The sequence below is a fragment of the Xenopus tropicalis genome, chromosome 2 (genome assembly GCF_000004195.4).
Source record: "Xenopus tropicalis strain Nigerian chromosome 2, UCB_Xtro_10.0, whole genome shotgun sequence".
Taxonomy (NCBI): Eukaryota; Metazoa; Chordata; class Amphibia; order Anura; family Pipidae; genus Xenopus; species Xenopus tropicalis.
Window position 1 is genome coordinate 179,003,910 of NC_030678.2, and position 17,663 is coordinate 179,021,572.

General features: G+C 53.4%; 2 protein-coding genes across 2 annotated transcripts in view; one reads left to right on the plus strand and one right to left on the minus strand.

The window, feature by feature from the left end:
- The window catches only part of inppl1 (inositol polyphosphate phosphatase like 1), a 49,600-nt gene extending 36,296 nt beyond the window's left edge, over positions 1-13,304 (plus strand). Inside the window, exons 16-28 of the mRNA XM_031897428.1 lie at positions 857-956; positions 1,552-1,640; positions 3,183-3,264; positions 3,383-3,472; positions 3,575-3,688; positions 3,923-4,011; positions 4,366-4,453; positions 4,839-4,994; positions 6,667-6,748; positions 6,926-7,078; positions 7,395-8,148; positions 8,637-8,770; positions 11,563-13,304. Coding sequence (XP_031753288.1) covers positions 857-956; positions 1,552-1,640; positions 3,183-3,264; positions 3,383-3,472; positions 3,575-3,688; positions 3,923-4,011; positions 4,366-4,453; positions 4,839-4,994; positions 6,667-6,748; positions 6,926-7,078; positions 7,395-8,148; positions 8,637-8,770; positions 11,563-11,653 — 2,022 coding nt within the window. The 3' untranslated portion in view covers positions 11,654-13,304. The remainder of the gene's footprint in view (positions 1-856; positions 957-1,551; positions 1,641-3,182; positions 3,265-3,382; positions 3,473-3,574; positions 3,689-3,922; positions 4,012-4,365; positions 4,454-4,838; positions 4,995-6,666; positions 6,749-6,925; positions 7,079-7,394; positions 8,149-8,636; positions 8,771-11,562) is intronic.
- Positions 13,305-15,846: 2,542 nt separating this feature from the next.
- phox2a (paired like homeobox 2A) lies at positions 15,847-17,458 on the minus strand (the record flags this gene model as incomplete). The annotated part of the gene is given in 2 exon segments (NM_001252199.1): positions 15,847-16,281; positions 17,268-17,458. Coding segments are annotated over 2 exon segments (626 nt in total), but the record flags the coding sequence as incomplete, so codon positions are not given.
- Between the last annotated feature and the right edge of the window lie 205 nt (positions 17,459-17,663).

The window sequence follows — 17,663 nt, forward strand, 5'->3', positions numbered from 1 at the left end:
TAGCCCCGGGGGCAGCCGTTCCTGCACCGGTACAGCTGGGGTGTTTGCTACAGTAACACTACTATAGTTTATATAATAAGCTGCTGTGTAGCCCCGGGGGCAGCCATTCCTGCACTGGTACAGCTGGGGTGTTTGCTACAGTAACACTACTATAGTTTATATAATAAGCTGCTGTGTAGCCCCGGGGGCAGCCATTCAAGCTGGAAAAAAGGAGAAAAGGCACAGGTTACATAGCAGATAACAGATAAGCTCTGTAGAAAAAAAAAAGAGTTAAAAAAAAATTTTGAAACCATATAATGGTAAGATGTGAAATTGTAATGGGGGGGGCGCTGATTGAAGCCCTTGCCTAGGGTGCCAAAATACCTTGGCCCGGCCCTGCTTGGCGATGTCGCCAAACGAGCGGATCTTCCCCTGATATCCCCACCTACGGGTGGGCGATATCGGGGACCATTTAGGTAAAAAAAATAATAATCCGATCGTTTGGCCCTGGGGCCAGACGATCGGATTATGTGGGCGGCAATGGGGCAGTCGGATCGGGGACCGCATCAACGAGCCGATGCGGTCCCCGATCCGACCAGATTTTCTAACCTGGCCGATCGAGATCTGGCCAATTTCAGGCCAGATATCGGTTGGCCAGGCCGATCTGCTCTCCCCATACACGGGCCGATTAGCTGCCGAATCTGTCCAAGGGACCGATATCGGCAGCTATAGTCGGCCCGTGTATGGCCACCTTAAGTAACAGACTGGGTGCAACACTGGGAGGGCAATGGCCCAATGAATATAGCAGCTGGAAGCTCCGCCCCCTCCCCGGCACATTCAGCTTTGCAAGACTCCAACCTTTGGGTTTTTTTATTAGGAAATTCTCAATTTCATCAGCCGCAAGGAGTTCGACCCCCTGCTGAAAGTGGACCAACTCAACCTGGAAAAGGAAAAAAACAAGATCTTCCTGCGATTCAGTAGGTCCCTTTGTCTCCAGTCTATCAGTCTGTCTGTCTGTCGTCTGTCTGTCTCTCTGTCTGTCTGTCGTCTGTCTGTCTCTCTGTCTGTCTGTGCATGCAAATGGCCGTCACTAGTGCAGTTACCTACTTGCTAAAGGCCCCACTGCACTTGATTAAAGGGGTTCTGCTTGCAGACTCTGCCTTGCTCAACAATCCATTGTTCTCTGAGCACAGACTTCATTGGGGAGTGATAACCCCCTTACAGGACAACAGAGGAGGTGTGCCCACTAAAACGGGCCCAGACTAAAGGAGTAGCCCCCTAGATTTGCCCACAGCTTGTAGCGAGGGGGCAGTTCTGGAGTGGTACCGGCACCATTAATGTTCTTCTCACTCCCATGGAGATAACGTGCTGCTGTCTGTACGTGGTTCTGTGTTCCCCCACTATGATTGCAGCATTGCAGCACGCACAGGGGCTACTTTATTCAGGGGATGTAGGAAATACATAGGCTTCTGGGAGTGGCAGTCTCTTAGATCCGCACTGCCCCCCCCCCCCCCCCCCCCGACCGTGATGTGATTCTTGTGCTGTTTTTTTTTTTACTCCCTTTTATGCCAGATGAGGAAGAGCTCACGTTCCCACCCACGTACCGATATGAAAGGGGATCCCGTGACACATACGTGTGGCACAAGCACAAACCCACTGGGGTAAGAAGCAATCCCTGCCCAGTATCTCTGTACCCTCTGACTCTTACCCCACTCCCTAATATCTCTGTACCCTCTGACTCCCTAATATCTCTGTACCCTCTGACTCCTCCCCCACTCCCTAATATCTCTGTACCCTCTGACTCCTCCCCCACTCCCTAATATCTCTGTACCCTCTGACTCCCTAATATCTCTGTACCCTCTGACTCCCTAATATCTCTGTACCCACTGACTCCCTAATATCTCTGTACCCTCTGACTCCCTAATATCTCTGTACCCTCTGACTCCCTAATATCTCTGTACCCACTGACTCCCTAATATCTCTGTACCCTCTGACTCCTCCCCCACTCCCTAATATCTCTGTAACCTCTGACTCCTCCCCCACACCCTAATATCTCTGTACCCTCTGACTCCTCCCCCACTCCCTAATATCTCTGTACCCTCTGACTCCTCCCCCACTCCCTAATATCTCTGTACCCTCTGACTCCCTAATATCTCTGTACCCTCTGACTCCCTAATATCTCTGTACCCACTGACTCCCTAATATCTCTGTACCCTCTGACTCCTCCCCCACTCCCTAATATCTCTGTAACCTCTGACTCCTCCCCCACACCCTAATATCTCTGTACCCTCTGACTCCTCCCCCACTCCCTAATATCTCTGTACCCTCTGACTCCCTAATATCTCTGTACCCTCTGACTCCTCCCCCACTCCCTAATATCTCTGTAACCTCTGACTCCTCCCCCACACCCTAATATCTCTGTACCCTCTGACTCCTCCCCCACTCCCTAATATCTCTGTACCCTCTGACTCCCTAATATCTCTGTACCCTCTGACTCCTCCCCCACTCCCTAATATCTCTGTACCCTCTGACTCCTCCCCCACTCCCTAATATCTCTGTACCCTCTGACTCCCTAATATCTCTGTACCCTCTGACTCCCTAATATCTCTGTACCCTCTGACTCCCTAATATCTCTGTACCCCCTGACTCCCTAATATCTCTGTACCCTCTGACTCCCTAATATCTCTGTACCCTCTGACTCCCTAATATCTCTGTACCCCTGACTCCCTAATATCTCTGTACCCTCTGACTCCCTAATATCTCTGTACCCTCTGACTCCCTAATATCTCTGTACCCTCTGACTCCCTAATATCTCTGTACCCTCTGACTCCCTAATATCTCTGTACCCTCTGACTCCCTAATATCTCTGTACCCTCTGACTCCCTAATATCTCTGTACCCCCTGACTCCCTAATATCTCTGTACCCTCTGACTCCCTAATATCTCTGTACCCTCTGACTCCCTAATATCTCTGTACCCTCTGACTCCCTAATATCTCTGTACCCTCTGACTCCCTAATATCTCTGTACCCTCTGACTCCCTAATATCTCTGTACCCTCTGACTCCCTAATATCTCTGTACCCCCTGACTCCCTAATATCTCTGTACCCTCTGACTCCCTAATATCTCTGTACCCTCTGACTCCCTAATATCTCTGTACCCCCTGACTCCCTAATATCTCTGTTGGACAAATGACTTTATTCAGGTGCGCACAAATGTCCCTTCCTGGTGTGACCGGATCTTGTGGAAGTGTTACCCAGAGACCCACATTATCTGCAATTCCTATGGTGAGTAGCGCAGGGGGGGCGTTTTCTGTGACCTGGGGCATTCATGTTTCTGCCGTTTGATGCCCTGGAAGAGGCAATAATACAGGGTTACTCATGGGGTACGGTTTTTGCCCTTTAGGCTGCACTGATGACATCATGACCAGCGACCATTCCCCCGTCTTTGCCTCGTTTGAGGTCGGCGTGACGTCGCAGTTCGTCTCTAAGAAAGGTAATATGGCGGCAGTGTGTCTGACGTGCCCCCCCCCCGGGGCCATTGCACAGCAGGGCACATAGTGACTGGGGGGTATTACAGTGCCCGTGTCTCTCTCAGGTCTCCTGAAGCCGTCGGACCAGGCCTGCATCGAGTTTGAGAGCATCGAGGCCATTGTGAAGACGGCCAGTAGGACCAAGTTCTTCATTGAGTTTTACTCCGGGTGCCTGGAAGGTAAGTGCCCTTCTGCCCCCGGCCGGCTGTACTGGGCACTTTTAGGGCACCATCACCCCCACTTTCTGGTTTGTCATAGGGAAACCCTAAAGCTTTTATTATATTGTTCTCTCCCCTGGGGATACTGTGGGTGTAACTCCCTTGTGGGTTGCTGGGGCAGTAAAAGGAGTCCCAGTGGTGTGGCTCAGTGATTGGCTCAGTACTTGGCTCAGTGATTGGCTCTTTGTGTTTCAGAGTTCAGGAAGAGCAGTGAGAACGACAGTCAGAGTATCGACAACATCAACTTCCTGAAGGTGCAGTGGTCGTCACGGCAGCTGCCGACAGTAGGTGTCTCATTCAGTGGCCGGGGCAGTTTGGGGGCTGGAATGGACTGCCCCAGGGATGGGGCTACTGTAGGGAAACCAATGTGGAGGCTCAGCCATCTCCCAGAGCATGCTGGGAACTGGAGTTTAGCGCCCCAGTGCTTCTATTGCATTAGGATAGTGGGGTTCATGGGATTTATGCATGAGTGGGGCCCCAATAGGTTTGTACTTACCAAGGGATGGCTGCTCAGAGCATCGAGCTCTGCCCCGGGGGGGGGGGGGGGGGGGGGGGAGGGGAGGTTTAACTGTTTGGGCTCTGAACCTGCTGACTGTGGGGCAGGAGAATTCTCACCCTTGTACTTTCTCTGTCGGCAGCTGAACCCCATAGTGTCTGAAATCGAGTATCTGCAGGATCAGCACTTGCTCCTCACTGTCAAATCCATGGATGGGTATGAGTCTTACGGTAAGGTCCTTATCTGCCATCTGTAGGGTATCTGCCCCCTCCCAGTTCCTTTCTGTAGGGTATCTGCCCTCGCACTTCCCTTCTGTAGGGTATCTGCCCCTCTCCCACTTCCCTTCTGTAGGGTATCTGCCCCTCTCCCACATCCCTTCTGTAGGGTATCTGCCCCTCTCCCACTTCCCTTCTGTAGGGTATCTGCCCCTCTCCCACTTCCCTTCTGTAGGGTATCTGCCCCTCTCCCACATCCCTTCTGTAGGGTATCTGCCCCTCTCACACATCCCTTCTGTAGGGTATCTGCCCCTCTCCCACTGCCCTTCTGTAGGGTGTAAAATAAAAGTGGCCCCTGTAATGGCCCCGGGTGGGATACTGACTGCCTGCTGGTTGCTAGGTGAGTGCGTCATAGCGCTGAAGTCCATGATTGGCAGCACAGCACAGCAGTTCCTGACGTCCCTGTCTCACCGCGGGGAGGAGACGGGCAATATCCGTGGATCCATGAAGGTGCGGGTGCCAACCGAGCGAATGGGCACAAGAGAGAGGCTCTATGGTAAGGTGGGAGGGGCGGGCACTTATTTTTATTTTAGCAAATTAATGGTCTGCTGTTGCTATGGTTACACCTGTTTGTGGTATATTGACCCAAATGTGCCCCCTATTGGGGGGGGAGTATTTCCTTCTTTTAATTGTCACTGCAATAAGTGCCCCAAACTGCAGTTTATTGGCAAATCCTTCAACTTAATGAGTTCTGCTGCTGCCAGTGAGCTGGTACTGGTGCCAGGGAGTCGATGCTGCTGGTCCTGGTGCCAGGGTGCCGGTTCTGGTGCCAGGGAGCTGGTTCTGGTGTCAGGGAGCCAGTTCTGGTACCAAGGACTCGATGCTGCTGGAGCCGGTTCTGGTGCCAGGGAGTCGATGCTGCTGGAGCCGGTTTCCGGTGCCAGGGAGCCGGTTTTGGTGCCAGGGAGTCGATGCTGCTGGAGCCGGTGCTGGTGCCATTGAGCCGGTGCTGATGCTGCTGGTGCCAGGGAGCCGGTTCTGGTGGTGTTGGTGCCATTGAGCCGGTGCTGATGCTGCTGGTGCCAGGGAGCCGGTTCTGGTGGTGTTGGTGCCATTGAGCCGGTGCTGATGCTGCTGGTGCCATTGAGCCGGTGCTGATGCTGCTGGTGCCAGGGAGCCGGTGCTGATGCTGCTGGTGCCATTGAGCCGGTGCTGATGCTGCTGGTGCCATTGAGCCGGTGCTGATGCTGCTGGTGCCATTGAGCCGGTGCTGATGCTGCTGGTGCCAGGGAGCCGGTACTGGTGGTGTTGGTGCCATTGAGCTGGTGCTGATGCTGCTGGTGCCAGGGAGCCGGTTCTGGTGGTGTTGGTGCCATTGAGCCGGTGCTGATGCTGCTGGTGCCATTGAGCCGGTGCTGATGCTGCTGGTGCCAGGGAGCCGGTTCTGGTGGTGTTGGTGCCATTGAGCTGGTGCTGATGCTGCTGGTGCCAGGGAGCCGGTTCTGGTGGTGTTGGTGCCATTGAGCCGGTGCTGATGCTGCTGGTGCCATTGAGCCGGTGCTGATGCTGCTGGTGCCAGGGAGCCGGTTCTGGTGGTGTTGGTGCCATTGAGCCGGTGCTGATGCTGCTGGTTCAGGTGGTGCTGGTGCCATTGAGCCGGTGCTGATGCTGCTGGTGCCAGGGAGCCGGTTCTGGTGGTGTTGGTGCCATTGAGCCGGTGCTGATGCTGCTGGTGCCATTGAGCCGGTGCTGATGCTGCTGGTGCCAGGGAGCCGGTTCTGGTGGTGTTGGTGCCATTGAGCCGGTGCTGATGCTGGTGGTGCCATTGAGCTGGTGCTGATGCTGCTAGTGCCAGGGAGCCGGTTCTGGTGGTGTTGGTGCCATTGAGCCGGTGCTGATGCTGCTGGTGCCATTGAGCCGGTGCTGATGCTGCTAGTGCCAGGGAGCCGGTTCTGGTGGTGTTGGTGCCATTGAGCCGGTGCTGATGCTGGTGGTGCCATTGAGCTGGTGCTGATGCTGCTAGTGCCAGGGAGCCGGTTCTGGTGGTGTTGGTGCCATTGAGCCGGTTCTGATGCTGGTGCCAGGGAGCCGGTGCTGCTGGGAGTGCATTAAGGGTGCAGGTTAATGTGGCATCACCCACGGGCCTGTCTGGCAGCTCTGTGTTTGCCCCACAGTGGGGCAGTGAGGGCAGTGCGTGTGTAACTGGGTCTCCCCCGTTTCCCCCACAGAATGGATCAGTATCGACAAGGATGAGACGGGAGCAGTGAAAGGGAAGCCGCCCTGTGCCCGGCCCAACCACGACTACACTAAGTAACGTATTGCCCACGTCTCCCTTATTTACCCCTCTTCCCTCAGTCGCCTTATCCTGTTCCCCTGAGAATGCTGGGAAACTCCGCCCCCTGCTTCCCCCCTCATGCTGGCCCCCCAGCTATTGGCTGCCGTTAGACTGTATGGCTTACAAGGGGCCTCATTCTCTTGTTATTTTAGGCCTGTCGGTCGGAAACCTCTCCCCGCGGACGCGGCGCCCAACCCCAGCCTGGCAAAGCTGTTTGAGGAGCCGGAGAAAGGTTTGGCCCATGGCAGCTCCCGTCCCTCTGTGCCTCTTCCAAGTGCCACCAAGGAGGATCTGGCAGCCACACGGTGAGTGCAACTCTCAGGGAAAGGGTATATATATATCCATGGCGCCCCTGCTGGCTGTACCTGGTGTTGCTGCCTTATTGCCCTATTGAAGCCACATGTTGCACCAAATCATCATGCCCTTTCCCTGCAGTTGCCCCCAGTGCAGAATGGAAAGTGAAAGTAATTGTAATTATAAAATCTGAGCTGTCAATCATAACAGGTATGGATGATTTAATTAAAAAACTAATTAGGGTTCCATGTTGAAATTGTGCAGCTGCAGCACCCAAAGGGTTAAATAGCGATTGTCAATACTAACGATATTAACCCTTTGTTGCAGGGCTAAGGGGGACCCCCAGGCAGAAGGCGACGGCGTGGGCATGAAAAACAGCTTTAACAACCCGGCCTACTATGTCCTGGAGGGGGTCCCGCACCATATGTTGCCCCCGGAGGGGCAGACGTCGGCTCTCGCGCCCCACAAGAACAAAGTGCCAATCACCGTGTCCGCTCCGCACGCAGAGAAGCGGCGCCAGCAGCAGTACGTGGCACCGCGGGGGGAGGAGACTTCTTCTGATGAGGATTGTGGCACCCTGAACCTGCCGCCCCCCGACTTCCCTCCGCCCCCTCTACCAAAGTCGGCCGAGCTGGAGATGATGGACAACCCGTTCTACATGAGCGCCTCGGAACTGCACTCGCGCCACGGGCAGGATGCCAGTCAGAAGCCTGGCGCCAGCAAAGGGAAGGTGGGCGTGACTTTCAGTGAGCCTCACGATGCCAAGTTCCCTGCAAAATCCCAGCCGAGGCCTCCAATGGCGCCCCCACAGTCCTACCTGGCAGAGCACCCTGGCACAGCGCATGGCACCCAGGATGACCGCTCCTGCTCGGTGCTGCAGATGGCACGTACGCTCAGCGAGGTGGATTACTCGGGGGGCAAAGCCGATCCCGTGGGCAGGGAAGTGCAGGGCAGAGCCTCACAGTTCCTTCCGGGAAAGGGCAAGATGGAGTTACCCCCGCGCTGTATAGACTATGGGCGCCAGCTGGCTTTCCCACAGCACTGCATCCGAGAGAGCATCCAGGAGGACTTGGCAGAGGAGGTAGGTGGGCAGGGAGGCACCTACCCAAAATGGGGTCATTGTTTGGCACCAAATTATTGAAAATAACCACAAGTAATTAACCAATCACCTTGAGCTCATAAGTTAGTAATGCTCTGTACTTCCTGCTCCTGGGCTGCTCTCTTTCCCATGGTCAGACAGGAAACTCCCCCTGGGTAAGTGAATCCAATCTCCCCCCAGTACTTACCCAGGAACAGAGCTCTGATTCTCTGTACTTCCTGGTCCTGGGCTGCTCTCTTTCCCATGGTCAGACAGGAACCTCCCCCTGGGTAAGTGAATCCAATCTCCCCCCAGTACTTACCCAGGTACAGAGCTCTGATTCTCTGTACTTCCTGCTCCTGGGCTGCTCTCTTTCCCATGGTCAGGCAGGAACCCCCCCCCCCCCCCCCCCGGGTAAGTGAATCCAATCTCCCCCCAGTACTTACCCAGGTACAGAGGTAAGTGAATCCGATCTCTATCTCCCCATACAGGCTATGTATCAGGGTGGGCGGAGCTCCTCCAGTTTGCGCGAGTCCAGTGTAGGGGAGTGGCTACGAGCGATTGGACTGGAGAGATACGAGGAGGGGCTAATACAGAATGGCTGGGACGATCTGGAATTTCTCAGGTATATAATGTGCATGTGTATGGTATCTACTACTCCTGTAATCAAATGAGATAGATTTCTGTTATATTTAATAAGCTCCCTTCGTAATCTGCCATCAGTATCCTAGCCCCACCCACAGCTGGAGTCACTGACTCCCTCCCCCTGTAAGCTGCCATCAGTATCCTAGCCCCACCCACAGCTGGAGTCACTGACTCCCTCCCCCTGTAAGCTGCCATCAGTATCCTAGCCCCACCCACAGCTGGAGTCACTGACTCCCTCCCCTGTAAGCTGCCATCCGTATCCTAGCCCCACCCACAGCTGGAGTCACTGACTCCCCCCCCCCCCCCTGTAAGCTGCCATCAGTATCCTAGCCCCACCCACAGCTGGAGTCACTGACTCCCTCCCCCTGTAAGCTGCCATCAGTATCCTAGCCCCACCCACAGCTGGAGTCACTGACTCCCTCCCCCTGTAAGCTGCCATCAGTATCCTAGCCCCACCCACAGCTGGAGTCACTGACTCCCTCCCCTGTAAGCTGCCATCAGTATCCTAGCCCCACCCACAGCTGGAGCCACTGACTCCCTCCCCCTGTAAGCTGCCATCAGTATCCTAGCCCCACCCCACAGCTGGAGTCACTGACTCCCTCCCCTGTAAGCTGCCATCCGTATCCTAGCCCCACCCACAGCTGGAGTCACTGACTCCCCCCCCCCTGTAAGCTGCCATCAGTATCCTAGCCCCACCCACAGCTGGAGTCACTGACTCCCTCCCCTGTAGCTGCCGTCCGTATCCTAGCCCCCCACAGCTGGAGTCACTGACTCCCTCCCCTGTAAGCTGCCATCAGTATCCTAGCCCCACCACAGCTGGAGTCACTGACTCCCTCCCCCTGTAAGCTGCCGTCCGTATCCTAGCCCCACCCACAGCTGGAGTCACTGACTCCCTCCCCCTGTAAGCTGCCGTCCGTATCCTAGCCCCACCCACAGCTGGAGTCACTGACTCCCTCCCCCTGTAAGCTGCCATCAGTATCCTAGCCCCACCCACAGCTGGAGTCACTGACTCCCTCCCCCTGTAAGCTGCCATCAGTATCCTAGCCCCACCCACAGCTGGAGTCACTGACTCCCTCCCCCTGTAAGCTGCCGTCAGTATCCTAGCCCCACCCACAGCTGGAGTCACTGACTCCCTCCCCCTGTAAGCTGCCGTCAGTATCCTAGCCCCACCCACAGCTGGAGTCACTGACTCCCTCCCCCTGTAAGCTGCCATCAGTATCCTAGCCCCACCCACAGCTGGAGTCACTGACTCCCTCCCCCTGTAAGCTGCCATCAGTATCCTAGCCCCACCCACAGCTGGAGTCACTGACTCCCTCCCCCTGTAAGCTGCCATCAGTATCCTAGCCCCACCCACAGCTGGAGTCACTGACTCCCCCCCCCTGTAAGCTGCCATCAGTATCCTAGCCCCACCCACAGCTGGAGTCACTGACTCCCCCCCCCTGTAAGCTGCCATCAGTATCCTAGCCCCACCCACAGCTGGAGTCACTGACTCCCTCCCCTGTAAGCTGCCATCAGTATCCTAGCCCCACCCACAGCTGGAGTCACTGACTCCCCCCCCCCTGTAAGCTGCCATCAGTATCCTAGCCCCACCCACAGCTGGAGTCACTGACTCCCTCCCCCTGTAAGCTGCCATCAGTATCCTAGCCCCACCCACAGCTGGAGTCACTGACTCCCTCCCCCTGTAAGCTGCCATCAGTATCCTAGCCCCACCCACAGCTGGAGTCACTGACTCCCTCCCCCTGTAAGCTGCCATCAGTATCCTAGCCCCACCCACAGCTGGAGTCACTGACTCCCCCCCCCTGTAAGCTCCGTGTTCTATCCTTACCTATAGCTTGAGTTACTTCCTGCTCCTTCTGTAAACTGCTGTTAGTGTTGTTGCTCCACCCACTGCTTAAAGGAACAGTTCAGTGTGAAAATGAAACTGGGTAAAACAGATAAATTGAGCAAAACAAAAAAATATTTGTAATATAGTTAGTTGGGCAGAAATGTCATCTATAAAGGCTGGAGTGGGCAGATATCTAATATAATGGCCAGAATTCTAAGCTGCTAGCAGTCAGTAACCAATCAGTGACTTGAGGAGGGGCCACATGGGACATACAGTAACTGTCAGTTAGTTACATCTGAATCTGACCTGCGGGCTCACAACAAACTGACAGTTATGTCCCATGTGGCCCCCCTACAGTCTCTGACAAAGAACTTAGAGAGCTGAAAGCAGGTAGTGTTCTGGCTATTATGTTAGATATCTGCCCACTCCAGCCTTTATAGATGCCATTTTTGCCCAACTAACTATATTACAAATATTTTTTGTATTACTGACTTTGTGTAACTCAGTTCTGCCACTAGAGGGCGCTGTTACCCCACTCAGTTATCACCACAGCCTGTGTGCAGCCCATGTGTACTCGGAGGCCAGGGTGGGAGTATTGCACCCACTGAAACTGCCACACCCCCCTCAAAACTGACACTGAGGCAGTTATTATTGTAACTCCGCCCTGAATCTGTCACTTGCACAGACCCGCCCCCTACGCAGCTTCAGTCAAACATCCGGCCTGAGAGCCAATCAGAGAGGTGAGTGGATCCCCAAGAAGCAGGCCTAGCGTTCCTTGTGTGCGTTTATATGGGGCACTTCCAGTGGTGTAACTATATGTACCCCCCCTTGGGTTTCTATAGAGAATGCCGCCCCCTGCGACCCCCTGGATCTGCTTCCTCTATAGTTACCCCACTCGGTGCTTCCATAATGTGCCCCGACTTATACCACTGATTCTCTCCCCCCAGTGATATCGTGGAGGAGGACCTGGAGGAGGCCGGGGTGCTGGATCCCACCCACAAGAGGGTGATACTGGAAAGCCTGCAGGCCAGGAAGTAACCCACCCAGAACTGGCCGAACTGGCCCAACTGCATCATTTCCGTGGCCTTGCCATGTACCCGCGTGGCCTTGCCATGTACCCGCGTGGCCTTGCCATGTACCCGCGTGGCCTTGCCATGTACCCGCGTGGCCTTGCCATGTACCCGCGTGGCCTTGCCATGTACCCGCGTGGCCTTGCCATGTACCCGCGTGGCCTTGCCATGTACCCGCGTGGCCTTGCCATGTACCCGCGTGGCCTTGCCATGTACCCGCGTGGCCTTGCCATGTACCCGCGTGGCCTTCCTCAATGTTTACACAACTTCTTTGCACAATCCTGGGAGTTCCTGGGCCTGGTCGGGATTTAAACCCCCCCCCCCCCCGGGATGCCCCCATCCTTCTCCTCCTCCTTGCACTGGTGGGGGTGGGGTTAGGACTGGGAGGCGGGGCACATGGGATTGGCCCTCGGCACTGGAATTATTTATTGGAGGGAGAGGTTTCACCCCCCAGTGTGGAGCCCAGTTAGGGAATAGGTGGCCCCGGGCCCATACAATAAGGATAATGCCCCAGACTGAGAGACATAATGTATCAGGCCTGGGGGCCAGTCTACTCCCTGCAGCTGTTGTGTAACTCCCTGCTGTGCTGTAAATAATGACACCCGGCTTCTCCCATGTTACCCGGGGCCTGGAGTTATCTAGGGGACCCCCCACTGCCCCCTCTCCCAGCGTTTGATTGGAGTGCCAGTGCAGTGGGTATAGGGATCCCCCCCTGGCAATAAGCACCGACCCATTTGTTATTGGGTTTCTGGGAATAAAATCTTGGATAAGGGAATTCCGTTCAAAGCTGAACACCAGGAAATCCAAGATCCTGCAGTTTCCCCGGGGACAGTAGGTGGCGCTGCTCACTTGCTCTGCACTCTGCTTCCATGCGTGTCGCTCAGTTATCTGCATGAAAGCACACGTCTGATTGGTTGACATTGAAAAATGATGCCTTAGTCACAGAATTCTCCCATCAGGCTTTGGCACCATGTGTGTGCAAATCTATCCGTGTGTGCAAACACACAATACCTGTATAATGTGCAGGTCTGGGGCCAGAGATAGGGAAGGGGTCCCACCTGGGGGCAGGGGGGAATACATTAATCAGGGAACCTCCCCCAGGCCCCGCTGTGTATATGGGAAGTGTCCTACACGTTACATGTATGTAGTCACGCCCCCTGCTGGTACATGTGCCGTGGGTATATTCCTCTCGTTAGTCGCAATCATTTCACTGCCGCAACGTAACTTATGTGTATTTATTGCAGCGCTCACCTTGATAAAGGGACCCCAATTGCTGTGAGACCCCCAGCCCTGCTCTTTATGGCCTTTAGGGGGAGCTGTCCCCCTACAGCAGAGGAGTCAGGGGGGCTGGAGTCTCCCTTTTTTTATATCTTTCTATTGGCTTGCTTTGTACCCCCCCTGTCCGGGGGCAGATTTTGTACATTATTTACGTTTGTGCCTGTAGCCAGTGCTTGGGATTTGCCCCGGGCCTGAGCCAAATTCACTCACTTCCTAGTGGCCTCCTCACTTTACATTTCAGTAGCCCCCCCTGAGGGTGGGTGGGCTCGCCAAAACCAACTAAACCTTTTGTTTGTAAGGAATGGGCGTATTCTGACAATAAAATCCTATGCTGAGCTCTGGGATGTGTCCTGCACTCTTATTGGCTGCTGAGTATTTGTCATTATGGGTTGAGCCCAACCCTACTAGCCCAGTGGCCCCAGGGCTTTCAGATAAAGATTCCTTTCCCCTGGTTGGGTATTCTAATGCTAGAATCTCTGCCATAAAGCAGGACTGGGCTGCTGTGCATTTGTCATTATGGGTTGAGCCCAACCCTACTAGCCCACTGGCCCCAGGGCTTTCAGATTAAGATTCCTTTCCCCTGGTTGGGTATTCTAATGCTAGAATCTCTGCCATAAAGCAGGACTGGGCTGCTGTGCATTTGTCATTATGGGTTGAGCCCAACCCTACTAGCCCAGTGGCCCCAGGGCTTTCAGATAAAGGTTCCTTGCTCCTGGTTGGGTATTCTAATGCTAGAATCTCTGCCATAAAGCAGGACTGGGCTGCTGTGCATTTGTCATTATAGGTTGAGCCCAACCCTACTAGCCCAGTGGCCCCAGGGCTTTCAGATAAAGGTTCCTTGCTCCTGGTTGGGTATTCTAATGCTAGAATCTCTGCCATAAAGCAGGACTGGGCTGCTGTGCATTTGTCATTATGGGTTGAGCCCAACCCTACTAGCCCAGTGGCCCCAGGGCTTTCAGATAAAGATTCCTTGCTCCTGGTTGGGTATTCTAATGCTAGAATCTCTGCCATAAAGCAGGACTGGGCTGCTGTGCATTTGGCAGACAGGAAGTAAAGGCAGGAAGTAGCTGTGATTCTCTCAGAAGGGAATTCAATTAATACTAAATATTATTTTCAGCCAGTGCCCCTTTAACCCTTAGTGTCCCAAGGAACCGGCACCACCTTGTTCTGCTGCTGAACTACAAGTCTCAACATCCACAGTTCCTCCCTGTCATCTGGGAGGGTAATAATTCGGGATGCACCAAATCCCAGATTTTAACCTCTTCCGGTCCTAATTAGTATATGTGAATTAGTATTTGGTTTGGGATTGGGGCGAATCCTTCAGGGTGGGGGTCGGGGGTTCGGTGCGTCGGGGCGTCCCTAGTAATAATCTCTCCACTCCATCAATTCTGCTTCCACCTAAATTTATTGCCCCGACACCTCCTTTTGTTCTAGTTCTGTTTGCCCCCAGACTAGAGGGACCGCCTCCTCCTGGCTCTGGAACCTCCATGGCAACCACTGCCTGTTCTGCCGGCTCCAAGTGATTTCGTATAAAGGAAAAGTAAGTGAGGCAACACGCGTGTGTATGAGCCATGTTTAATCACGTATGTTCCTATACATATCATGGGTACATATATACCATCTGGGTTTATTCGTCAGGTTTTTGTCGCATTTCAGACTGATCTGAAGAGAATTTACACACCGCAAACAGGGAAATCTCATTTACTTCTCCTCAGGCTATGAGGCGGCCATTTTGTGAGAGCATTCAGAATATCTCTGGTCTTTCTGAGAGCAGCCTCCGACTATTGGCGGCCCAGTCTGTGAGGGCATTCTCAATACCTCCGGTTATAGAGGGGGCCATTTTGTGAGAATATTCTCAATACCTCAAGTTACAGAGGGGCCAATCTGTGAGGGCGTTCTCAATACCTCAGGCTATGAGGCGGCCATTTTGTGAGAGCATTCAGAATAGCTCAAGTCTTTCTGAGAGCAGCCTCTATGCCTCAGACTATTGGCGGCCCATTCTGTGAGGGCATTATCAATACCTCAGGCTGTGGAGGCGGCCATTTTGTGAGAACATTCTCAATACCTCAGGCTATGAGCGGCCATTTTGTGAGAATATTCTCAATACCTCAGGTTACAGAGGCAGCCATTTTGTAAGAACATTATCAATACCTCAGGTTACAGAGGCGGCCATTTTGTAAGAACATTATCAATACCTCAGGTTACAGAGGCGGCCATTTTGTAAGAACATTATCAATACCTCAGGTTACAGAGGCAGCCATTTTGTGAGAGCGCGAAGGCTGTAGTTTGGAGTCTGTCACTGAGTGAGGAGGGAGTCTGGTTGATGTACAGTCAGTGCTTTCCAAACAGAAATATACATATAAAATAAAAGGAGTTAAATACAATAAATATTAAATAAACTAAAAAATAACCAAAGCAAAGTGAGCTGAGCAGCCGCTGTGTCTCCTGTAGAAAGGAAATATATATATATATATATGGGGGGGACAGGAAGAGACAGGACTTTGGAGATGAAGAGATGGGATTGGGTAAGAGGAGGAAAACAAGGGGTGAATACGCAGAGCAGAGGGGCCCAGTAAACATGGCGTCCAGGGTAAAGTTCCATATACTTTGTCACAATCATAAAACATTTGGTCCTTCTTCAGAGCGGAGTCTATTTTACCTCAAGGATGTCCCTCAGGTTCCCTGCAGCCCCGTGGCCCCCATAGCGGCTGGTTACAGTCATCTCAGCCTGGACCCTTCAGGGCAAGTGAATGGGCCAAACAAGTCCACAGCTTGCCCAAGCAAAATGGTGGCATGGTGGGACAGTCATTGGTTCTTACTGGGCTGCCACCATGTCTCAGTTCTCTCCTTGCTCAGGGTGGTACCTGACAGGCACAGTAGGACTTAGAACAAATTTGCCTTCAGAGTATTGGGCTTTCTATGAAATGTGGACAGGACTCCGGCGAATGGGCCAGGCACGGCTTCGGCTGGTTGCCAAGCTTTGAGGAGCTCAGCTGTGCTAGTGCTGCTACTAGTTGGGACTCCAGGCCATGCTGGACCCTTGAGGGCCTGCACTGTATGGGCAGACACTAGGCCTGAAACTGCACCGGGGCTGGGGCTCAAGCTACCCCCGGGGCTATTGAGGTTGCCTGCAGTGGGCAGAGAAGCGGTACTGTCTGGGGTTGGACTACAGTTGGACTCCTTGGATTCATCATCTTCTGAGGAGGAACGTGGATCAGACTTTTTATTGCCAGATCCTCCATTGTTGGAACTTCCACTCTTAGAGTTGGCCGCTCTCTCCTGCTTGCGGAACTTGGCCCGTCTGTTCTGGAACCAGACCTGGTATTTGAATAAACGGGAAGAGAAAGGGGTGATATTAGATGGGGCAATACGTAAAGTAAGAGGGGTATTAGAATGGGGGCAATACGTAAGAAAGAGGGGTATTAGAATGGGGGCAATACGTAAGAAAGAGGGGTATTAGAATGGGGGCAATACATAAGAAAGAGGGGTATTAGAATGGGCCGGTACAACAGAGAATCCCAAACTGATGGGCTGCTGGGAATGGCCTTAAGGGTAAGTTCTGGGGTTAATGTTCCTTTGCTGGTTGGCAATAGGGTTCCAGTTGTGGCAACAAACACTGCCAGGCCCTAAGGGGGCAGAAAAAAATGTTGCACCATGAGGTTTTAATGCCTGAGATTCCCACCCATCTAGAGAATGAACAAAACACTGTCATGGCTGAAGCTTCCTCACTAGTGAACCCATTTGTTGCCCCCTTTCTTGCCCTGTAGGACACGGGGCAACTTCTCTGCAGATCTGATGGAAATGTAAAATAAGGAGCAAAAAAAACTAGAAACCCATTGCCCTGAAGCTACAGCAACTCCCTGTAACCCTACAGAACTCTGGTATGAAAGATCTGAATCCCTATGGAGAACACAAGTCCATCTCCCATCATCCTCAGTCATCAGAATAACTCCCAGCACCACAAGCTGTGCCACAGTAATGGCCATGTCAACGTACCCCATTGGGGCAGTAGTTCCCAAACTATGGGGCTAAGAGGGTCTCAGCCCGATGGCCAGATAGTGTGAAATTTGGGGAAAAGTCTATTTGCCCTTCTAGATACTCCACAAAGCTCAGCTTGAAGGTCCATTAAGGTGAGATTTGGGGTTAGATGTTATTGGTTCCCTCAATATTCTTGGAATTGTGGCCAATGTTATCCTATGTATGTGGCCATGTTATGGGCTATGGGGGGGCCTGGCCAAAGGTTGGACATACAAGGTTCCCAGACACCGGGTCAGTTGGCTTCTGGCCAGTAATGGGTTGGATACCTGGACTCGGGCCTCTGTCAGGTCAATCTTGAGTGCCAGCTCCTCCCTGGTGTAAATGTCGGGGTAGTGCGTCTCGGCAAATACCCTCTCAAGCTCTTTCAGTTGGGAGCTGGTGAAGGTCGTCCGGATCCTCCGCTGCTTTCTCTTCTCATTAATGCCCGACGGGTCAGAGAAGAACTTGTAGGGCACTGGGGGGACATGGAAAGAAACAGGGATATCCATTATTGTTGGGGGTCCAGTTCAGTGTAACTCCCAGCACCCCACAAACATACATCTTGGAGAGGGGCCCCAGGATCTGATTTGAGGGTTGCTCCCCAGGGGGCAGTAAATCATTCAATGGGATGCTGCTGCAGGGTCGACTCCCACTGTATGACATCATCAGTCCTTATATGGTGA